Source organism: Salmo salar, chromosome ssa07, assembly GCF_905237065.1.
Source record: "Salmo salar chromosome ssa07, Ssal_v3.1, whole genome shotgun sequence".
NCBI classification, from domain to species: Eukaryota; Metazoa; Chordata; class Actinopteri; order Salmoniformes; family Salmonidae; genus Salmo; species Salmo salar.
In genome coordinates, this window is record NC_059448.1 from 45,403,047 (window position 1) to 45,428,185 (window position 25,139).

The window sequence follows — 25,139 nt, forward strand, 5'->3', positions numbered from 1 at the left end:
CTACTATTATTCTGACATTTCACATTATTAAAATAAAGTGGTGATCCTATCTGACCTAAGACAGGGGAATTTTTATTAGGATTAAATGTCTGGAATTGTGAAAAACTGAGTTTAAATGTATTTGGCTAAGGTGTATGTAAACTTCCGAATTCAACTGTACATTTTATTCTCCATGAAATATTTCAAACATGTCTGAATTGGCAAATTGTTGTGGTCTTTCACAACAATTATATTTCCTTTTAAATAATGTTATAAAAACATGTACTTGAAAGTGAGGGAGAACTGATGGATTGTGATTCAAAACATGTCATTTTTTGTTCACAGTGGTAATGATACAGCCAGTTCTTCTACTCCTGCTACTGGGTAAGAGATCAGATGGGATGAATATTCTTCTCTTGGTATTATCAAGTAGCCCCTCTGTTATGATTGTTACAATATTCAAAATAGTAGTGTGTCACTACTGTCAACATCCAGTTATACAATGAGTCACAGTACATCCACACTGACATGGAACTAATACCTACAGTATAAGATATGTATTTGTGTATCTCTTGTCTTGGTCAACACATATAACAGAATACCAAACACATACAACTGAATACCAAATACATACAATAGAATACTACCCGAAATCTACAGTACGAAGCTTCCAGTGTCTAGAAACAGAATCAGTGACTTTGATGAGACTGGGCCATCTCCTTGTCTGTGGACAAGTTTATGTCAGTGAAACAAAGCCTGACCAGTCACGTAACAACATTTTCCTGATTTAACCTTTGGCCCCACAGCACTCAGGGCCTCATCAGTGTTGGTGACTGAGGTGTCACTACTGGAGGGCAGCTCTGTGACCCTTGTTTGTGGGTACCCTGCGAAGGATCGCGGGTATTACACATGCTGGGGCAGAAATTGTGAAAACAGGTGGAATGGATGTGATTGTTCTAACCCGATAGTGAAGATGAATGGAGGTATCATCACATTCAATGACTCAAAAATGCACAGCCTCAGCGGGAAAGACCTCACCATTTCCAACCTTCAGGACAGCAGAAATTACTGCTGTTGTGTAGATAGCAGCATTCTCCCTTACAACGACCATGTAACATACTACAGTCTAAAGGTAGTAAAAGGCAAGTGTTGATGACTCATTGTTATTGCATGTTGCATTTATCCTCATTATGATCAAAATGGAGGTTTAGAGTATTTACATTGGCTGCTACTAGATACTGTACACCACACACTGTAACATGCTGCATTGTTGATTGGACCTTTATTGGGATCCATTGTCCAGGTAGTATACCTGAATATACCACTGATACCTTTTGTTTCTCTAGTCCAGTGTTGTTCATTCTGCGTTGTGTCCTTCTATAGCTAAGTTTAGTGCTGGTAGTTAAGTGCTGACCTGAGTTGTTTAAAAAAATAGCAAGCAGTTTCTGATGTAAAATGTCTCTGTTACACAGGTTGTGAGAGGAACTTAATGAATGGAGTGGCTTTTAGGATAAATATTACAGAGGTAACATTCGTACCCCAAGATGCAAGTCAGTGCAGACAGAAATGCACCGAATTGTACAATTGCCAGTACTTCACCTTTGTTGGAAAAGAAGCAAAGATTGACAACACTAACAGGTACATGCGCAAAAGCTTTTTTATTAAAAAAATGTAATTGAGTGTCTGCAAATAAAGGCTTTTGAACCACGCCAGTTATTTTGGTCATTGTGTTCATTTCTGATAAGTAACACCCTTTCTGATATTTTTCCCACAGAGACATGTGTTTTCTGAAGGCCTCAACTGGTGATAGGCCTGTCACAATACAGTACCTCCAACATGCAACCTCAGGCTACGCTCTGAGAAACTGCAGTGGTAAAGGTGAACACATACAGTTAATGAACAGTGCATTTGTAACGTATTCAGACCCCTTGACTTTTTCTACATTTTGTTATGTTACAGCCTTATTCCAAAATGTATTACATCGTTTTTTCCCCCACTTATCAATCTACACAGTACCACATAATGACAAAGCAAAAACAGGTTGTTAGATTTTTTTGCAAATGTATAAAAAATAAATAAAACAGAAATATGACATTTTCAGAAGTATTCAGACCCTTTACCAGGTACTTTGTTGAAGCAACTTTGGCAGCGATTACATCCTCGAGTCTTCTTGGGTATGTCGCTACAAGCTTGGCACACCTGTATTTGGGGAGTATGATCGGTTTCAAGTCCGGGCTCTGGCTGGGCCACTCAAGGACAATCAAAGACTTGTCCCGAAACCGCTCTTGCGTTGTCTTGGCTGTCGGCCCTTGTCTGAGGTCCTGAGCACTCTGGAGAAGGTTTCATTCAAGGATTTCTCTGTACTTTGATCCGTTCATCTTTCCCTCGATCCTGACTAGTCACCCAGTTCCTGCCACTGAACAATTTTTATTTGGTAACCTTCCCCAGATCTGTGCCTCTGCACAATCCTTTCTCAGAGCTCTACGGACAATTCCTTGGACCACATGGCTTGGTTTTTGCTCTGACATGCACTGTCAACTGTGAGACCTTATATAGACAGGTGTGTGCCTTTCCAAATCATGTCCAATCAATTGAATTTACCACAGGTGGACTCCAAACTCCAAACATCTCAAGGATGATCAATGGAAACAGGATGTACCTGAGCTCAATTTTGAGTCTCATAGCAAAGGGTCTGAATACTTACTTATGTATTTTTAATACATTTGCAAAAATGTCTAAAAACCAGTTTTCGCTTTGTCATTATGGGCTATTGTATGTAGATTAATGAGGGGAAAAAATATGTATTCAATTTTAGAATAAGGCTGTAACGTAACAAAATGTGGAAAAGGGGAAGGGATCTGAATACTTTCCGAATGCACTGTATATGTGAGTCATGTATTTCTAATGATCGAGATCAACTTTGTTAATAGGTCCTATTAAACAGGCTAGCATAGACATGGATATCAAACTCGGTTATTTTGTGTTTCTGTTTATTTCATTATCTGTGTTGATTGGTTAATATAAAGGATATCACCAAGCACTAGAGTGTGAATTGACATTATATTCGAGTGCAGTCTATAAAGAATACAGTTGATAGTTGAGTCTATAGCCTATATTCATTTTTTTTTTATCCGATTTTGGAAAGAGATTGCAAATGTATTAATTTCTCCATGCCCCTGACACGTGCTCTGTAGCTTCCATCAATTATATCTCTATTTTGCTCTGCTACCAAACAGTATGTGTTGCCTTTATTTTATAATAGATAAAGCTGAAGATGGTAATGTAATGCCACTCAACACAACAAGCAGTCTGATAAACATTTTCTCTGTATTTCCAACAGTCACCTACTCAGCCAAAAAGTACACCCTTGTCCAAGAGAACGAAAACTGGAACGATGCAAAAGAGTACTGCAGACAGCACTACACAAACCTGTCCATCGTACACACAGAAGAGGATTGGAAGGCAATTCAATCCTCTTTGGGTAAGCCTGATCCAAATGAAAAGTGGAAGTGGTCTGATGGAGAGGACTTCATGTTCTTGAACTGGGCAACAGAATTTAACAAGAACATGGGTCATGACTGTGTCATCTCCACTTCATCTCACTGGCAAGCAGAGGATTGTCACAATCAAAAGCAGTATGTGTGTCAGCAACTAGGTAAGCCTCTCTCAGTATATACAATGTATATTAATAAACTACTTTCAAAGTGAGACATAATTCACTTCCTGGATTATGTCTCATGAAATCAAAGTAGTAACTTCATCTTCCCCCTCTATAAGTTCATCATGAGAATGGAATAACAGAGAAGGAGTATGAGTTGATGAATGGAAGTATGCAGTGGATGTCAGCTCTGGAAAACTGCAAATCAACAGGTAGAGTTCTGGCAAGTATCTGTAACCAGAAAGAGCAGGTTGCCTTTGATGAGGTGGCTAAGGACCACACCTGGATTGGATTAAAGTACAACAACAACACATGGAATTGGTCCAGTGGGGAACCATTTCAGAAATGGGACCATAAAATGCATGTGACAGGTGCAAACTGTGCTATGCTGAACTCAAAAAATGACAGACAATGGACACCAGAAAATTGTTCTACTCAAAAAGCTTTCCTGTGCTATGGGGGTAAGTTGAACCCTGTGAGAGTGTTATCAAACTAGTGTTGACAGTCAATCATAATCTATGACAAAATGTAATATTTATGGAATATTTGTTATAAAGTTCCTGAAATGATAGGAAACAGGCACTTACAGTGTATGCATTTATACAACGGGTGGGTCTAATGCTGAATGCTGATTGGTTAAAACTGCATTCCAGCCAGTGTCTATTTCACAAGTTACCACCGGCTAAATCTTTGACCTTAAAATGTCTATTTACTCTGTTCCATCTGACTGTGCAATACACTGTCTCATCAGCTCAGCCAAGCAATTTATCAACTTAAATCTCCGCTATAAAAAGCATCTAGACATTATCTCACATTTCTTTGAGACTAAAATGTAGTTTTCAACAACGGAGATTTATATAAACCTTGCTGTCTGTTTCTCAGATATTTGCAACATTGTTTTAATGTTGAAATTGGATCTCCAGCTGTCCTATAGTAATGAACGTGTCGGGAGTCGGGACGAGACAGGCAGCGTTTCTCAGCCAGTCGAAATCATGAATCAGCTGGCATCATTTTTATGGATATTTACAAAGAAATGTCAATTGAAAAAAGGTCAAACGAAACGAAGTGTAGCTAGTTTGCAGTCTTTGCAGCTTCACTTTGAAGTGATTGCATTCGCTTTGTTGTTGGCTAGCTCCTTTGAACAACAGTGTTCTGACGAGTGAGCACATTTTCTATGTGCCTCATTAGCTCATTGTTATGGATGTATCCCAAAAAATGTCAGTAGAAAACAGTTTAAGTTAGACGTAGTTGGCTAGCTAGCAAGAAAGGGATAAGAACATTGCCAGCCAGTATGGCAATGGAACATTTAGAACAAATTACTTTTTGTTCTATATCCATAGGTATAGTACAAAAAGACTGAACGACTAGGTCGCATCTCTAGCAACCGACATGGGCTGGGAAGGTTACTTTCTAAATGGAATACGTTATAGTTACTAGTTACCTGTCCAAAACTGTAATCTGTAAGTGTCCCAATTTTTTTTTTTCAAACATCCTATATTGGAACGGTTTGCAGGTCCTCGAATTTGTCTCCGGCCTAAAAATACCCGTGCCAATATATCCTCCAAACACTGGATTCTCCGCCATTATCACTTAAGTATTCTACTTCATTTTGACAGATGAACGTCCAAGTAATACCACTGGGGATTTGACCACTCCTGTTACCCCTGAAACCACCAGCCCTACTTCAACTGGACCTCCCTCTATCAAGACGTCCACCACAACATCTGCCACTTTACTACCTCCTACTAATAGTGGACAGTCCACCACCTCACCAACTACCACCACTAATGGACAGTCCACCACCTCACGACCTACCAATACTAATGGAAAGTCTACCATCTCACCACCTACCACTACTAACGGACAGCCCACCACCTCACCAACTACCACCACTAATGGACAGTCCACCACCTCACGACCTACCACTACTAATGGAAAGTCTACCATCTCACCACCTACCACTACTAACGGACAGCCCACCACCTCACCAACTACCACCACTAATGGACAGTCCACCACCTCACGACCTACCACTACTAATGGACAGTTCACCACCTCACCACCTACCACTAATAATGGAAAGTCTACCACCTCACCAACTACAACTACTAACGGACAGTCCACCACCTCACCACCTACCACTACTAATGGACAGTCCACCACCTCACAAACTACCACTACTAACAAACAGTCCACCACCTCACCACCTACCACTACTATTGGACAGTCCACCACTCCATCAACCTCAACTTCCAGTGGACAACTGACCTCATTAGGTCCCACCTCCCCAGACAGGAAGCCCACATCCTCCCCCAGTAGTGCAATTTCTCCACTCCATCCTGGTGAGTGTCAGACATGGAGCTACATTCTGTACCAATTTGTACAAAGGTGTACAAGTGACAGTTGTTGGACATTTAATGGCAGCTAAGACTGTAAGTGTGTATTTGTGGTTTTTAGTTTCTGAACTTGCATTTACATGTGTGCAATTTCATGTGTGTGTCTTGTCCATGCAGATTACCTGCACTACTTCAACGAGTCCAAGAGTTGGATCAATGCCCTGAAGTTCTGTAAAAGTCGTCACTCCAACCTGGTACACATCACCAACCAGACCGTGCAGACTGACTTGACCCAGCTCCTGGCCAATGTGGAGCTGCCATGTGGGGGGGTGTGGATTGGTCTGGAGCGGTCCATCTTTGAGTGGAGCGCCCCCTGGCTGTGGACCAGTGGGGATGTTGATAAGGTGGTGAAGTACAGCGAGTGGCACAGCTGCTTCCCCCTCAACCCCATGAATTACCACTGTGGTAAGATGGTCTGGGTTGACAACGGAGAACTGAAGTGGCTGGATGCTTCCTGTCATCAGGAATTAACCTTCATCTGTCAAGGTGCGTTGCTCAACTTTGGAGCTCCTATTTTGGGGCTTGTTCAGTGTGGTGGAACATTCAGAAAGTTACAGATAGACAAATATTACATAGAACCAGTGGCGATTTTAGCTTGTAAATCTTGGTGGGGGCAAACAAACCAAAAATGTTGGATGTATTACATTTACATTTAAGTCATTTAGCAGACGATCTTATCCCGAGCGACTTACAAATTGGTGCATTCACCTTATGATATCCAGTAGAACAACCACTTTACAATAGTGCATCTAAATCTTTTAGGGGGGGGGGGTTAGAAGGATTACTTTATCCTATCCCAGGTATTCCTTAAAGAGGTGGGGTTTCAGGTGTCTCCGGAAGGTGGTGATTGACTCCGCTGTCCTGGCGTCGTGAGGGAGCTCGTTCCACCATAGGGGTGCCAGAGCAGCGAACAGTTTTGACTAGGCTGAGCGGGAACTGTGCTTCCTCAGAGGTAGGGGGGCCAGCAGGCCAGAGGTGGATGAGCGCAGTGCCCTCGTTTGGGTGTAGGGACTGATCAGAGCCTGAAGGTACGGAGGTGCCGTTCCCCTCACGGCTCCGTAGGCAAGCACCATGGTCTTGTAGAGGATGCGAGCTTCAACTGGAAGCCAGTGGAGAGAGCGGAGGAGCGGGGTGACGTGAGAGAACTTGGGAAGGTTGAACACCAGACGGGCTGCGGCGTTCTGGATGAGTTGTAGGGGTTTAATGGCACAGGCAGGGAGCCCAGCCAACAGCGAGTTGTCGTAATCCATCTGGGAGATGACAAGTGCCTGGATTAGGACCTGCGCCGCTTCCTGTGTGAGGCAGGGTCGTACTCTGCGAATGTTGTAGTGCATGAACCTACAGGATCGGGTCACCGCCTTGATGTTAGTGGAGAACGACAGGGTGTTATCCAGGGTCACGCCAAGGTTCTTAGCACTCTGGGAGGAGGACACAATGGAGTTGTCAACCGTGATGGCAAGATCATGGAACGGGCAGTCCTTCCCCGGGAGGAAAAGCAGCTCCGTCTTGCCGGGGTTCAGCTTGAGGTGGTGATCCGTCATCCACACTGATATGTCTGCCAGACATGCAGAGATGCGATTCGCCACCTGGATATCAGAAGGGGGAAAGGAGAGGATTAATTGAGTGTCGTCTGCATAGCAATGATAGGAGAGACCATGTGAGGATATACGCAGTGTGAAGCGTTTGTATGGCCTGTGCAGAGGGGAGAGAACAGGGATAGACAGCTTACGTTGCAAAAATCTTATTGACTAAAAAGACTAAAATGATACAGTACTGCTGGCTGGTGAAGTAGGCTAGCTAGCAGTGGCTGTGTTGTTGACTTTGTTTGAAAGTGTAGCTGGCTAGGTAACCTCGATAGTTTCAGTACTACACCATTATCATGATACAAAGGCAACTATGTAGCTAGCTAACATAACACTAATCAAGACGTTCCTTTGTAATGTATTTAGTTTCTACAATGCTGCTCGTCGGTAATAGTTGGCAAGGTTTGGAAGATGGCGTTGCGGGGGACGAAAATAGCTGGCTAGCTAACCTCGATAATTACTATAAACTACACAATTATCAAACTATGACAAAGACAACTATGTAGCTAGCTAACACTACACTAGTCAAATCGTTCCGTTGTAATGTATACGTTTCTACAGTGCTGCTAGTCGGTAAAGGTTGGCTAGCTAGCAGTGGGTTTGATGATGACTAGGTGTGTCGACTAAGTCTGGAGTCTGGAGAACGGCGTCGCGTCGCACGAAAATAGCTGGCTAGCTAACCTCGATAATTACTCTAAACTACACAATTATCTTAGATACAAAGACAGCAAAGACAACTATGTAGCTAGCTAACACTACACTAATCAAATCGTTCCGTTGTAATGTATTAGTTTCTACAGTGCTGCTAGTCGGTAGAAGTTGGCTAGCTAGCAGTGTTGACTGAGTTTGGAGAATGTGTCGCGGAGGACGAAAATAGCTGGCTAGCTAACCTCGATAATTACTCTAAACTACACAATTATCTTTGATACAAAGACGGCTATGTAGCTAGCTAAAAAAATTGCTCAGATCAAACAAATCAAACCGTTGTAATGTAATGAAATGTAATGTTACCTGCGGAGCGAAGTGCAGCACGACTACTCGCTCCATTTGGCGATTGTATGCCGGCAAAGCTACTACACAACACTAAACAAAACATTAATTGCAGTATAACGGTGATCAACGGTGCCCACAAACTGTTAGGCAGTACATAAAGCTGTCCCAACAGCAGAGTCCCAACAGCAGTCCCAACACCTTACCACTGCTACACCTGGCTTTCAGCGGAGCCTTTTCTGGCAGAGAAACAGTTAATTCAGCCTCATTTACTGACTTTTTTAAAAACAAAGCTGATATGGCTGACTTTCTTAAACAAATGTGGTTTCTACTAACAATTGAGATGTGCAAACTATGGCATAAGAGGACGATAAGCGGATAAGAGGCAATCCGTAATTTCAATTAAGACATTAATGAGTGAGCGAACACGGAAGTAGTCAATGCAACTATTTTTTGAGCACTTTTGAAATGTACAGAGACAGAATTCAGAGCATAGGCCGTTCTTACAGTGTAATCCCTGTACAACAAGTCAGAACAGTAAGATAAATAAAGGGGGCATATAAACAGACAATGAAAGCTCTTACAATATTCGATGATTACATTTCTCTAAAACAGGTTATATGTCACATTCTTCTTCGTCAGAAGATAAAGAGAAATCATTGTCGGACCAATATGCAGCGAGATCATATGTACTCATCTTCTTCTAAGGAAGATAAGGGAAACCAAAATAAAGACGTACACAAAACACACTGACGACATAACAGTCTGGTAAGGCACAAGGCTATACACAGAACATTCTTCCACAAAACACATACCTATATATAGGACTCTCAATCAAAGGCAACTACAAACACCTGCCTCCAATTGAGAGTCCAACACCCAATTACCTAACATAGAAATTGTCACGCTCGTCGTTAGAAATGGCGGACCAAAACGCAGCAGGTATGTGTATACTCATCTTCTTTATTTACCGGAAAAGAAGGAAAAACCAAACAAACACGTATACAAAAAATAAAATGATGAACGACAAAATGACAGCCTTGAAGGCACCACAGCAATCCAAGAACAATCTCCCACAAAATACAAGACAAACACACCCAACTAATATAGGACTTCCAATCAAAGGCAACACCAAACAGCTGCCTTCAATTGGAAGTCCACCCCAATTAACTCAACATAGAAACACACTCACTAGACTACACATAGAAATACATAAACATAGATCATAACCCAAAACCCGGAAATAATAAATCAAACGCCCTCCTAACTAACACACCACCCCGAACCACATAAAACAAATACCCTCTGCCACGTCCTGACCAAACTACAATAACAATTAACCCTTATACTGGCCAGGACGTGACAGTACCCCCCCCTTAAAGGTGCTAACCCCGGAAGCACCTTAAAAAAAAAAAAAAAAAACACAACCCCAAACAACAAAACAAAAATTCCCCTCTACTAAAAGGGAGGGAAAGGAGGGTGGCTGCCGTCAACGACGGCACTGTGCTACACCCCCCCCCAACCCACCTATATCAGGAGGTGGCTCCGGTTCTGGCCGTTCCAGGCAGTCGGGGCGGTCTGGCAGCTCGGGGCGGTTCAGGGCGGTCGGGCCACTCCGGCGGTTCGGGGCGGTCTGGCCACTCCGGCGGTTCGGGGCGGTCTGGCCACTCCGGCGGTTCGGGGCGGTCTGGCCACTCCGGCGGTTCGGGGCGGTCTGGCCACTCCGGCGGTTCGGGGCGGTCTGGCCACTCCGGCGGTTCGGGGCGGTCTGGCCACTCCGGCGGTTCGGGGCGGTCTGGCCACTCCGGCGGTTCAGGGCGGTCTGGCCACTCCGGCGGTTCAGGGCAGTCTGGCCACTCCGGCGGTTCAGGGCAGTCTGGCCACTCCGGCGGTTCAGGGCAGTCTGGCCACTCCGGCGGTTCAGGGCAGTCTGGCCACTCCGGCGGTTCAGGGCAGTCTGGCCACTCTGACGCCTGTTGACTGGCGGGCAGCTCGGACGACTGTTGACTGGCGGGCAGCTCGGACGACTGTTGACTGGCGGGCAGCTCGGACGACTGTTGACTGGCGGGCAGCTCGGACGACTGTTGACTGGCGGGCAGCTCGGACGACTGTTGACTGGCGGGCAGCTCGGACGACTGTTGACTGGCGGGCAGCTCTGACGACTGTTGACTGGCGGGCAGCTCTGACGACTGTTGACTGGCGGGCAGCTCTGACGACTGTTGACTGGCGGGCAGCTCTGACGACTGTTGACTGGCGGGCAGCTCTGACGACTGTTGACTGGCGGGCAGCTCTGACGACTGTTGACTGGCGGGGCTGGGTTTACGCACTTGAAGCCTGGTGCGTGGTGCTGGTACTGGGTGTACCAGATTGGGAACACGCACCTCCAGGCTAGTGCGGGGAGCGGGAACAGGTTGAGTCGGACTGGGTTGACGCACATCCGGGTCCGCACGAGAGACAGGAGCTGGAAACCCAGGGCTATGGAGGCGCACAGGCGGTCTTGATCTTACCTCCTGCACAACCCGTCTTGGCTGGATGGAACTAGTAGCCCTGTACGAGCGGGGTGGTTGTAAAGGGCAGACTGGGCTGTGCAGGGGCCTGATGGTAGCCGTGCGTAGAGCGGGAGTTGGGTAGCCTGGTCCTCGGAGGCGTACCGGCGACCAGATACGCTGCGCAGGCATACTCCTACCAGGCTGGATGCCCGCTCTAGCACGGCACCTGCGACGGGCTGGAATAATGCGCACCGGACTGTGCGTGCGTATGGGTGAGATAGTGCGCTCCTCAGCGAAACATGGCGCTCTCCACTTCATACGCTCCTCCATATAACCATGGGTAGCTGGCTTCCGGCTCTTCCTAGGCCTAGCCAAACTACCCGTGTGCCCCCCCCAAAAGATTTCTTGGGGGTGCCTCTCGTGCTTCTCCCTCAGCGCGTCCAAGGCCTCGTACCTCCGCCTCTCTGCCTTGGCTGCCTCAATTTCCCACTGCGGGCGGCGATAATCCCCAGCCTGGTGCCAAGGTCCAGCCCCGTCCAGAACTTCCTCCCAGGTCCATCTCTCCCGCCAGTCCAACTCGAAGTCCCCTTTCTTCTGCTGCTTGGTCCTTAGTTGGTGGGAGATTCTGTCACGTTCGTCGTTAGAAATGGCGGACCAAAACACAGCAGGTATGTGTATACTCATCTTCTTTATTTACCGGAAAAGAAGGAAAAACCAAACAAACAAAAAATAAACAAAACGATGAACGACAAAATGACAGCCTTGAAGGCACCACAGCAATCCAAGAACAATCTCCCACAAAATACAAGACAAACACACCCAACTAATATAGGACTTCCAATCAAAGGCAACACCAAACAGCTGCCTTCAATTGGAAGTCCACCCCAATTAACTCAACATAGAAACACACTCACTAGACTACACATAGAAATACATAAACATAGACCATAACCCAAAACCCGGAAATAATAAATCAAACGCCCTCCTAACTAACACACCACCCCGAACCACATAAAACAAATACCCTCTGCCACGTCCTGACCAAACTACAATAACAATTAACATTTATACTGGCCAGGGCGTGACAGAAATACTAAACTAGAGAGAACATAGAAATACAAAAAACATAGAACATAGCCCAAAACCCGGAAATAATAAATCAAACACCCTTCTAAGCAAAACCACCACCCCGAACCACATAAAACAAATACCCTCTGCCACGTCCTGACCAAACTACAATACAAATAACTCCTATTACTGGTCAGGACGTGACATTATAGGCTACATGTGCCCCATCAAGTTAGAACAGTAGGCAAAATTAAGAGGTGAAAATAAACAAAAATTATTAGGGTGAGGCACATTGAACGCTGTTTGGGTCTTTGTGTGTCTAAAAAGATACATGTCATATAACACTATTTGACGCGTTAAATAAGCTTTTCATTTGACATGTCAAATAATACAATTCTATTATAGAATGTTGTGTGTGCTGAATTTGCACGTGCAAGCCACGCGCCACCACTACTATCAGTAGCACTGTCAAAGCTGTACAAAAAAAGTTTGCAAACAAGCACACAACAGCCACGAACGATTTGTTTACTGTGAAAAATAGACCAAATTATTAGAGTGAGGCACATGGGCTACTAACAGCTTACTACACAACATACACTTAGTATTACTTTCTTAGCTACAGTATACATAACTCTCTGGCATACTACATAATTTATGAAGCAGCATAAGACAATGTTGGTCCCATGTTGTTGTGATGTGCTTGAACAGGAAAGTGGTGCGGCTGTCATGTCCTGACCATAGAAAGCTGTTATTTTCTATGGTAGAGTAGGTCAGGGCGTGACAGGGGGGTGTTCTAGTTTAGTTTTTCTATGTTGTCAGGTTCTAGTTTTGTATTTCTATGTTGGGTTTGGTTTGGGATCTCCAATTAGAGGCAGCTGGTCCTCGTTGTCTCTAATTGGAGATCATACTTAAGGAAGCTTTTTTTTTTCACCTGGGTTTGTGGGAGATTATTTCTGAGTTAGTGTATGTTTCTACTCTGCGTCACATTTTGTTTTGTTTGTTTGTTCAGTTTATTTGTGTATGTATTGCAAACTTTCACAGTGAAAATAAAATGTGGAGCGACACACACGCTGCACTTTGGTCCGCTTCTCCTTACGACAACCGTGACAGCGTTGGTCCTTCGTGGGCAAATTTTGTCATCAAAGAGAAAGATGCTGGATTTACAATTCCAAGTTGAATGACCTTTCAAAACGTATTTTCCTTGTTTGAGCTGTTTATTCCCGACTTCCCAGTTGCAATGCTTGCAGCACCGATACGTTTTATCTATATATTCTCTTCATTAATTCTCTTTATATGACAAGGAAAAAAAGGATTTGCCAGTAGACTTGATTCATTATGATGACTGCTAGCTAAGATTGTGGAAGTAAGATGTTGACATGATCAGTCCAATCAAAGCTACTGTACATAATGTGATTTGACATTTCTGTGGCCAATGACCTTGAGCCTTCTTGTAAGGACACTTGTAATATAACTCTATGGCAGGACCAAAAGGGCTGAAATGTTGGATGTCTACCCTTACTAAGGACTGAAGCTTGGCGATTTCGTAAAGGTCCCCATGAGTGACAGAACACTGAGCCAATCACGGCACAATGCTCCTATTTTCTGCTGGCCCGCCCCACCACCACAGAAAGCACTGATCTAGGCTGAAACACCTGCATTTTGGAGCTGCCTTAATCAAGAAAATAGAAAAGAGACCATGTTTGTATGTAGCTTTATTAATTCAATGATATATATTTTTTTATATTGTTTGCAAACTCATATGTGACACGTATTAATGCCAAAATAACATGCAAAACAGGCAAGCGCCCCCACCAAAAAATAGAAGAATTTTTTTTTTTATATATATACAGTGGCTTGCGAAAGTATTCACCCCCTTAGCATTTTTCCTATTTTGTTGCCTTACAACCTGCAATTAAAATGTATTTTGGGGGGGTTGTATGATTTGATTTAGACAACATTTTCTATTGTGAAACAAACAACAATTAAGACAAAAAAACAAAACTTGAGCATGCATAACTATTCACCCCCCCAAAGTCAATACTTTGTAGAGCCACCTTTTGCAGCAGATACAGCTGCAAGTCTCTTGGGGTATGTCTCTATATGCTTGGCACATCAAGTCACTGGGATTTTTGCCCATTCTTCAAGGCAAAACTTCTCCAGCTCCTTCAAGTTGGATGGGTTCTGCTGGTGTACAGCAATCTTTGAGTCATACCACAGATTCTCAGTTGGATTGAGGTCTGGGCTTTGACTAGGCCATTTCAAGACATATAAATGTTTCCCCTTAAACCACTTGAGTGTTGCTTTAGCAGTATGCTTAGGGTCATTGACCTGCTGGAAGGTGTACCCCTGTTCCAGTCTCAAATCTCTGGAAGACTGAAACAGGATTCCCTCAAGAATTTCCATTTATTTAGCACCATCCATCATTCCTTCAATTCTGACCAGTTTCCCAGTCCCTGCCGATGAAAAACAATCCCACAGCATGATGCTGCCACCACCATGCTTCACTGTTGGGATGGTGTTCTCAGGGTGATGAGAGGTGTTGGGTTTGCACCAGACATAGCATTTTCCTTGATGGCCAAAATGCTACATTTTAGTCTCATCTGACCAGAGTACCTTCTTCCATATGTTTGGGGAGTCTCCCACATGCCTTTTGGCTAACACCAAAAATGTTTGATTATTTTTTTTCTTTAAGCAATGGATTTTTGTTGGCCAATCTTCCATAAAACCCAGCTCTGTGGAGTGTACGGCTTAAAGTGATCCTATGGACAGATACTCCAATCTCCGCAGTGGAGCTTTGCTGCTCCTTCAGGCTTATCTTAGGTCTATATGTTGACTCTCTGATTAATGCCCTCCTTGCCTGGTCTGTGAGTTTTGGTGGGCAGCCCTCTTTGGCAGGTTTGTTGTATTGCCATATTCTTTCAATATTTTAATAATGGATTTAACAGTGCTGGGATGTTCAAAGTTTCAGATATTTTTTTATAACCCAACCCTGATCTGTACTTCTCCACAACTTTGTCCCTGACCTGTTTGGAGAGCTCCTTGGTCTTCATGGTGCCGCTTGCTTAGTGATGCCCCTTGCTTAGTGGTGTTGCAGTCTTTGGGGCCTTTCAGAACAGGTGTATATATACACTGAGATCATGTGACAGATCATGTGACACTTAGATTGCACACAGGTGGACTTCATTTAACTAATTATGTGACTTCTGAAGGTAATTGGTTGCACCAGATCTTATTTAGGGGCTTCATAGCAAAGGGGGTGAATACATAAGCACGCACCACTTTTCCGTTCTTTTTTTTTATTTAAATAAGTTATTGTTTTCATTTCACTTCACCAATTTGGACTATTTTGTGTATGTCCACTACATGAAATCCAAATAAAAATCAGTTTAAATTAGAAGTTGTAATGCAACAAAATAGGAAAAAACGCCAAGGGGGATGAATACTTTTGCAAGGCACTGTATATATTATTATTATTATTTTATTTTTGTAATTAAAAATGTGGGTCTCAAAGCAGGTGGGGCTCTGCTCTAATGACGAGTCGCCACTGCATAGAACTGTCATGGTTTACTCCGGAATAGAGATTTACTGTCTTGACTCTCATGTCAGCTCTATGCAATATATTACTTTATGCAATGCTCCAATTAAACCTCTCTAATGAATACAGTTGGCTACTCTCTGCATTGCTATTTTCTCCCTTTAACTGTTCAATAGTGGGCCTCAGAGTCTATACCCACTACAATCAGTAGTGAGTAGTAGCCTATACTGTAGCTTAATAATCTAAAACAAAATGGCAAAGCCTGGTCATATAAGATACATTAATGTCCTCTCATACATGTCCTTTTATCCTGTATATGATGTTTCAACAGATCTCCACTAGAGGGCTCTCCCATGACAGTCTAGACAGTCTGCAGACAGAAACCACACTGATCTGCCAGAGAGACTACCACAATCATGGTCTGGAAGGAACCTGCATTTCAATTAATTGTATTATCACACCACTATAACTATTATTAATATTATTAATATTACTACTACTTTTACTTATTATCATCTCTATTACATGATATTATTGAATGATATTCTACTTACATATACGGACTCATAAGCATTGTTATTTGATTACTACTACTATTATCATCTCTATTACATGATATTATTTAATGATATTCTACTTACATATACGGACTCATAAGCATTGTTATTTCGCCTTGTTATTTACTGTAATACTTGGATTGTTTAATAATAGAGTAAAGAAAGGTAAATAAAATATTATTACAATTAAAATGTAGTGTTGAACTCTTGTGTGACCAGTGTAGCCTACTGTAGAAGATGGCTAGTTAGTTATAATGACACTATTGGTATTTTGTTATGATGTATGAATTTCCTTTAATCTTTGTTATGAATACCGAATAAACATCCATATAACTTCGATCGTGGAATTTCATTCTTCATAGAAAATGGATTCAGTGGTTGAACAATAGCAAATCAAAATGTCATAATCCGACTTTAAGATTTGAGAGGAGTTGTCTATTCTAAATAGACTTCATGAATATTTCAAGTACTACTAAAGGAGTCTGTCTCACCCAATCCTTTTAAAACGAATAAGGAAGTAAGAGATAGGGGTTGAGAGCACCATGGACAGTGACAGTGAACCTCACATCTCAGAAACCAATAGGTTACTGCAATTTGGGTGGTTCTGTGAAATTCACACCGCTGCACTGACGGTCTATATTAATGCAATGTGCCATAAACACAAATCAATTGAACCCCTGAGCTTTGTAAAAACATGAATTTTTGAGACCTTATTCCATTTTCATAAAAAAGGGAAATGATAGGCTATGGGTAACATTTTTATTTGCAGTAGCCTATCCTAATAGATTAATGAGATGAATCGCAACCCTATCTCATCCCCTCTTTCCGCTCAGCTACCCCCATGTCTGAGACATTGTTCTCAGAATCTGTTACCAGCTCTATCTCCCCTTACAATACCCCCTTCTCAGAAATATCAAGAGAGAGAGAGAAAGAGAGAGACGGCCGGCAACTCCCCTCTGTGCACTTAGTCGGAGACAGTTACCGCGGATTGTGCAGATAGGACTATCAGTCCAGTCCTGAGAGCTAATTTTCTTTACGGTAAAAATGTCGGCCAGACCAGGCTACTATCGGCAGGAGCTGAACAAGACTGTATGGGAGGTTCCCGAGCGGTACCAGAACCTGACTCCTATGGGCTCAGGAGCCTACGGTTCGGTATGGTGAGTAGGCTATATGAAAGAGGGAGAGGCGAGGCTGCAAAGAAGTCCTTACAATGCAGAGGGAAAACATAATTTAGCCTTATGATTTGTATTATGAATATGCATTATTGGATAATATTGGAAAACCAACAGGCCTATTTATAGCCTATTCTTATTATAGCCTATTGTTATTATTATTATTGTTGAGGTTGTAACGTTATTAGGCAGTTATTAGGCCGATTTCAATTAAAATAGTCTAATATAATTAACGTTAATGTAGCCCAGTTAGTTGTTATGCACGAGAAAGTCAGCAATGTTATTTTCATGTTTGTTCGATGTGGATTTACTAGACTACTATATTTGTATCAATATGATGTTGTCATATAGGCTACGTTTTCCATTTGATTGGTTTATCTGTCGTTGACATCATTCCCAAATACTAGGCGTCATCACTCCAACGGCAGACTGTCTGCAGTTGTTGCCTCTCGGCTGCTTATCTTTAAACACCTTAAGCTTCGCATGTTCATTAGCTGATTTAGTCTGCCCCATACGATTCCCATACCGAAAGGAAACAACAAGGAGTTATCGGTGCATCGCGCATGCAACCACGCGCTACGGGAGATCCTCTGAATCGTGACAGTTCTCAATAGGATACATTGAGTTTCTATAAGGCTTTTTGGCCTACTATTAACAGGGACAGCACTTCAACCGGACCTGCACTGAACAACTGAAGGATGCATGACACATCTGTATAGCCATGGGCATGTATAGCCTCAGTGTTGCTGACTGCAAATAACTTGCATGTTTTTGTTTTTTCAGACATTTGTGCTGTTATGGACTTTTATCTTTGATATGTGTTTGTTCACTTCAGACAGTGAAGAGGGACCTAGGGAAGAAATCTCAACATTGTATTCATGACCACGTCTGTTGACTGAATAACAGACTTCAATTTCACAACCTGATCTCCTCCCCATACAGTAAATACAAGCGCTCTCTCTCTCTCACACACACACACACACACACACACACACACACACACACACACACACACACACACACACACACACACACACACACACACACACACACACACACACACACACACACACACACACACACACAGCTGTCTAGCCGATTGAGGTGATTCTTATAGGCTACATTTCCACATGAACAAGTTCATCTTTTCTCACAAGTGGGTTGGGCAATATTTCCTTGTTTTAATTTTGGATCACTCTTTGTCTGTTGCGGGAGAATAGACACTGTTGCCATGGCGAGGTGTCATGGTGATGTGTGCACCTCGGCTTGAGTGTCATACACGCAATCCATATTGATCCATGCATGGGAAGGGAAATGAAGTGCTTGGCGGTTTCAAAATCAACTTTACTGTAACAACACTGGTAGATAGATTAGATTTACATTGTGGGCACAGCTCTCTTTGTTGTTTATATGCTGGTAAAACAGCCAACAATGGCCTGTCAATCCAAGGCTTTTGCATCTCCTAGGACAGAGGGATGTGAGGATGTGATCTTCTGAGGATCAGCCCAGTGAGACAAACAACAGACATCTGTGATGCAGCAGACATGGAAGAGAAGGAAGGCACAGAAACTACATGTTAGCAATATCTAAGCCTTTATTGGTCAATTAGATTTAATGGAAGCTTAGCCTAGCTGATTGATGGGAAGAACTGCAATGTTTTACTACTCCACTGAGGAATCATGGTGAAATCGGCACAGTTATGTCTGTTTGATTTGATGAAGACCTTGGAAGCTGAGTAGATAGACATGATAGCATTGCTCTAGCAACAATTCAAACAAAGACTATCCCTGTGTCTGCTTCTTTTGACTATTACAATTCTCAACAGTTAAAAACAAAACTCATTTGTCACGATTGTCGTAAGGAGTGGACCAAAACACAGCAGGAAAATGTATACTCATCTTCTTTTTATTTGAAGAAGGAAAAACAAAATAAACACGTATACAAAATCAAACGACTCCAAACAGTCCCGTCAGGTGCAACAAACACTAAACCAGGAAATAACTACCCACAAACCCCCATAGAACAAACACCCCTATAAATAGGACCTTCAATCAGAGGCAACGAGAAGCAGCTGCCTCCAATTGAAGGTCAACCCAATAAACACCACATAGAAATAGACCAACTAGAAATAACATAGAAATACACTAACATAGAACATAACCCAAACAACCCTGAATGCGTCACTGACGGTTCTTGTGCTACACCCCCCTTGCCAACCTCCTACTACGGAGGAGGCTCAGGCTCCGGCCTTACTCCCCAACCTAACCTGTCCACCCCCGCTAACTGCTTATTATTATTAACCCCTCCCGAAGTCTCTGGACTAAGGCGCATCGCTGAAGACCTCGGGCTGAGATGCGTCGCTGGAGACCTCGGGCTGATGCGCGTCGCTGGAGACCTCGGACTGTGGGCCGTTTCTAGACGGGGCACTGTCGCCAGAAGCTCTGGACGGGGAACTGTCTCCGGAAGCTCTGGACGGGGAACTGTCGTCGGAAGCTCTGGACGGGGAACTGTCGTCGGAAGCTCTGGACGGGGAACTGTCACCGGAAGCTCTGGACGGGAACTGTCGTCGGAAGCTCTGGACGGGGAACTGTCGTCGGATGCTCTGGACGGGGAACTGTCGTCGGAAGCTCTGGACGGGGAACTGTCTCCGGAAGCTCTGGACGGGGAACTGTCGTCGGAAGCTCTGGACGGGGAACTGTCGTCGGAAGCTCTGGACGGGGAACTGTCGTCGGAAGCTCTGGACGGGGAACTGTCACCGGAAGCTCTGGACGGGGAACTGTCTCCGGAAGCTCTGGACGGGGAACTGTCGTTGGAAGCTCTGGATGGGGAACTGTCGTCGGAAGCTCTGGACGGGGACTGCGCACTGAAGGCCTGATGTGTGGGGCTGGCTTTGGAGGCGCCAGACTAGGGACACGCACCACAGGGCTAGTGCGAGGAGCAGGAGCAGGACGAACTGGACTGGGCTGACGCACTGGAGGCCTGGTGCGTGGGGCTGGTACTGGAGGTACCAGACTGGAGACACGCACCCCAAGGCTAGTGCGAGGAGCGGGAACAGGACGTACTGGACTGGGCTGACGCACTGGAGGCCTGGTGCGTGGTGCTGGCTTTGGAGCCGCAAGACTGGAAACACGCACCTCATGGCTAGTGCGAGGAGCGGGAACTGGATACACTGGGTCATGAGTAGGCACCGGCGGTCTGGAGCGCACCGCCTGCACAACCCGTCCTGGCTGGATGGTAACAGTAGCCCTGCACGAGCGGAGTGCTGGCACAGGGCGAACTGGGCTGTGCAGATGCCTGATGGCTGCCATGCGTAGAGCAGGCGTAGGGTAGCCTGGGCCTAGGAGGCTGGTGGCCAGATGTGCTGTGCAGGTATACTCCTACCCGGCTGGATGCCCACTCTAGCACGGCACTTGCGAGGGGATGGGATCGCTCGCACCGGACTGTGCGTGCGCATGGGCGAGATCATGCGCACTTCCGCATAGACTGGCGATCTCATGATCCGCTGCTCCCCATAATAAGCACGGGGAGTTGGCTTAGGTCTATTACTTGACCTAGCCACTCTTCCCTTGTGCCCCCCCAAAATAATTATTGGAGCTGCCTCTCACACTTGCCAATCTGCGCGTATAATGCCTCGTAACGACGCCGCTCCGCCTTGGCTGCCTCCAGCTCCTCCTTAGGTCTCCGGTACTCCCCAGCCTGGTGCCAAGGTCCTGCCCCGTCCAAAATTTCCTCCCATGTCCATGACTCCAATCCCTCTGCTGCTCCTTCCTCCGCTGCTTGGTCCGTTGGTGGAGGGTAGTTCTTTCATGTTCGTCATAAGGATGGGACCAAGGCGCAGCGGGAATGTGTATGCTCATCTTCTTTATTTAGAAGAAAACCAAAATAAACACTTAAACAAAAACAACGACAAGAAACAGTCCTGTAAGGTACACAGCTACACATGGAACAACTACCCATAAAAACCCATGAAAAAACACCCCTACTAAATAGGACCTTCAATTAGAGGAAACGAGGAACAGCTGCCTCCAATTGAAGGTCAACCCAATAAACTAAACATAGAAATAGAAAAACTAGAATGAACATGGAAATATACTAACATAGAACATAACCAAAAAAAAAATAACACATGAAACAAACACCCCCTGCCACGTCCTGACCAAACTACAATAACAAATAACGTCGTTACTGGTCAGGACGTCACACCTGTCCACAGAAGCAATCAATCAATCAGATTCCAAACTCTCCACCATGGCCAAGACCAAAGAGCTCTCTAAGGATGTCAGGGACAAGATTGTAGACCTACACAATGCTGGAATGGGCTACAAGACCATCGCCAAGCAGCTTGGTGAGAAGGTGACAACAGTTGGTGCGATTATTCGCAAATGGAAGAAACACAAAAGAACTGTCAATCTCCCTCGGCCTGGGGCTCCATGCAAGATCTCACCTCGTGGAGTTGCAATGATCATGAGAACGGTGAGGAATCAGCCCAGACCTACACGGGAGGATCTTGCCAATGATCTCAAGGCAGCTGGGACCATAGTCACCAAGAAAACAATTGGTAACACACTACGCCGTGAAGGACTAAAATCTTGCAGCGCCTGCAAGGTCCCCCTGCTCAAGAAAGCACATATACATGCCCGTCTGAAGTTTGCCAATGAACATCTGAATGATTCAGAGGACAACTGGTGAAAGTGTTGTGGTCAGATGAGACCAAAAGGGAGCATTTTGGTATCAACTCAACTCGCCGTGTTTGGAGGAGGTGGAATGCTGCATATGACCCCAAGAGTACCATCCCCACCATCAAACATGGAGGTGGAAACATTATGCTTTGGGGGTGTTTTTCTGCTAAGGGGACAGGACAACTTCACCCCATCAAAGGGACGATGGACGGGGCCATGTACTGTCAAATCTTGGGTGAGAACCTCCTTCCCTCAGCCAATGACCCAAAACACACGGCCAAGGCAACAAAGGAGTGGCTCAAGATGAAGCACATTAAGGTCCTGGAGTGGCCTAGCCAGTCTCCAGACCTTAATCCCATAGAAAATCTGTGGAGGGAGCTGAAGGTTCGAGTTGCCAAACGTCAGCCTCGAAACCTTAATGACTTGGAGAAGATCTGCAAAGAGGAGTGGGACAAAATTCCTCCTGAGATGTGTGCAAACCTGGTGGCCAACTACAAGAAACGTCTGACCTCTGTGATTGCCAACAAGGATTTGCCACCAAGTACTAAGTCATGTTTTGCAGAGGGGTCAAATAATTATTTCCCTCATTAAAATGCAAATAATTGTATAACTTTTGTGACATGTGTTTTTCTGGATGTTTTTGTTGTTATTCTGTCTCTCACTGTTCAAATAAACCTCCCATTACAATTATAGACTGATCATTTCTTTGTCAGTGGGCAAACGTACAAAATCAGCAGGGGATCAAATACTTTTTTCCCTCACTGTCCCTTAATAGAAAATGACTCAAGTAAAAGTGAAAGTCACCCAGTAATATAATACTTGAGTAAAATTGAGTAAAAACTATTTGGCTCTAAATATACTTAAGTATCAAAAGGAAATGTTATTGCTAAAATACACTTCAGTATCAAAAGTAAAAAAGTTTAAAGAATTTCCAATTCCTTATATTAAGATGATCTTTTTCTTTTCTTTTTACGGACAGCCAGGGGCACACTCCAACACTCATTTACAAATGAAGCATGTGTGTTTAGTGAGTCTGCCAGATCAGAGCCAGTAGGGATGACCATAGATGTTCTCCTGATCATTTGACAATTTTCCTGTCCTGCTAAGCATTCAAAATGTAACAAGTAATTATCAGGGAAAATGTATGGAGTAAAATGTATATTATTTTCTTTGTAGTGAAGTAAAAGTAAAAGTTGTGGTGAAGTAAATAGTAAAGTAATGTACAGATACCCAACAAAAATTACTTAAGTAGTACTTTGAAGTATTTTTATTTAGGTACTTTTATACCACTGTGTGAATTTGTGGTTTTGTGTTAGTGCACTTGCATTTACATGTGTGCAATTTCATGTGTGTTTGTGTCTTGTCCATGCAGATTACCTGCACTACATCAATGTGTCCAAGAGCTGGATCAATGCCCTGAAGTTCTGTAAAAGTTGTGGCTCCAAGTCCAACCTGGTGCACATCACCGACCAGACAGTTCAGGCTGACTTGACCCAGCTCCTGGCTAATGTGGAGCTGCCATGTGGGGGGGTGTGGATTGGTCTGGAGCGGTCCATCTTTGAGTGGAGCGCCCCCTGGCTGTGGACCAGTGGGGATGTTGATAAGGTGGTGAAGTACAGAGAGTGGCACAGCTGCTTCCCCCTCAACCCCATGAATTACCACTGTGGTAAGATGGTCCGGGTTGATAACGGAGAACTGAAGTGGCTGGATGCTTCCTGTCATCAGGAATTACCCTTCATCTGTCAAGGTGCATTGAACAACTTTGGAGTTCCTATTTTGGTTCTTGTTCAGTGATGTGGAACACTCAGAACGTTGCAGAAGACATACATAAGTTTGGACACACCTAGTCATTCAAGGGTTTTTCTTTATTTTGACTATATTCTACATTGTAGAATAATAGTGAAAACATCAGAACTATGAAATAACACATGGAATCATGTAGTATCCAAAAAGTGTTGACAAATCCAAATATATTTTATATTTAAGATTCTTCAAAGTAGCCACCCTTTGCCTTGATAACAGCTTTGCACACTCTTGGCAATCTCTCAACCAGCTTCAGGAGGTAATCACCTGGAATGCATTTCAATTAACAGGTGTGCCATGTTAAAAGTTCATTTCTGGAATTTCTTTCCTTCTTAATGCGTTTGAGCCAATCAGTTGTGTTGTGACAAGGTAGGGGTGGTATACAGAAGATAGCCCTATTTGGTAAAAGACCAAGTCCATATTATTGCAAGAACAGCTCAAATAAGCGAATAGAAATTACAGTCCATCATCACTTAAGACATGAAGGTCATTCAATGCGGAACATTTCAAGAACTTTGAAAGTTTCTTCAAGTGCAGTCGCAAAAACCGTCAAGCATTATGATGAAACTGGCTCTCATGAGGACCGGCACAGGAAAGGAAGACCCAGAGTTACCTCTGCTGCAGAGGATAAGTTCATTAGAGTTACCAGTCTCAGAAATTGCAGGCCAAATAAATGCTTCACAGAGTTCAAGTAACAGACATCTCAACATCAACAGTTCAGAGGACACTGCGTGAATCAGGCCTTCATGGAAGAATTGCTGCAAAGATATCACTGCTAAAGGACACCAATAAGAAGAAGAGACTTGTTTTGGCCAAGAAACACAAGCAATGGATATTAGACTGGTGGAAATCTGTGCTTTGGTCTGATGAGTCGAAATTAGAGATTTTTGGTTCCCATCACCGTGTCTTTGTGAGACGCAGAGTAGGTGAACGGGTGATCTCAGCATGTGTGGTTTCCACCGTGAAGCATGGAGGAGCAGCTTTGCTGGTGTGGGGGTGCTTTGCTGGTGACACAGTCAGTGATTTATTTAGAATTCAAGGCACAGTTAAACAGCATGGCTACCACAGCATTCTGCAGCGATACACCATCCAATTTGATTTGCGCTTAGTGGGACTATCATTTGTTTTTCAACAGGACAATCACCCAACACACCTCCAGGCTGTGTAGGGGCTATTTGACCAAGCAGGAGATTGATGGAGTGTTGCATCACATGACTTAGCCTCCACAAT

The 25,139-nt window shown here is 44.0% G+C and overlaps 1 protein-coding gene across 1 annotated transcript; it reads left to right on the forward strand.

Annotated features, from left to right (window-relative positions):
- Positions 1-1,457: 1,457 nt before the first annotated feature.
- On the forward strand, positions 1,458-16,466 carry LOC106609336 (ras guanine nucleotide exchange factor E-like). Its single transcript, XM_045722516.1, has 7 exons — positions 1,458-1,617; positions 1,754-1,857; positions 3,320-3,634; positions 3,757-4,098; positions 5,254-5,979; positions 6,151-6,519; positions 16,030-16,466. The coding sequence occupies exons 1-7, from the start codon at positions 1,469-1,471 to the stop codon at positions 16,038-16,040; spliced, it is 2,016 nt and encodes a 671-aa protein (XP_045578472.1). The 5' UTR covers positions 1,458-1,468; the 3' UTR covers positions 16,041-16,466.
- The last annotated feature ends 8,673 nt before the right edge of the window (positions 16,467-25,139 follow it).

What these genes read in the sequence shown, in the direction of transcription:
- LOC106609336 (XM_045722516.1), top strand. Translation starts at nt 1,469, where the DNA reads ATGAATGGAGTGGCTTTTAGGATAAATATTACAGAGGTAACATTCGTA. An exon ending in GAGAAACTGCAGTGGTAAAG is followed by an intron (nt 1,858 to 3,319) that starts GTGAACACATAC and finishes TATTTCCAACAG; the next exon opens with TCACCTACTCAGCCAAAAAG. An exon ending in GTATGTGTGTCAGCAACTAG is followed by an intron (nt 3,635 to 3,756) that starts GTAAGCCTCTCT and finishes CCCCTCTATAAG; the next exon opens with TTCATCATGAGAATGGAATA.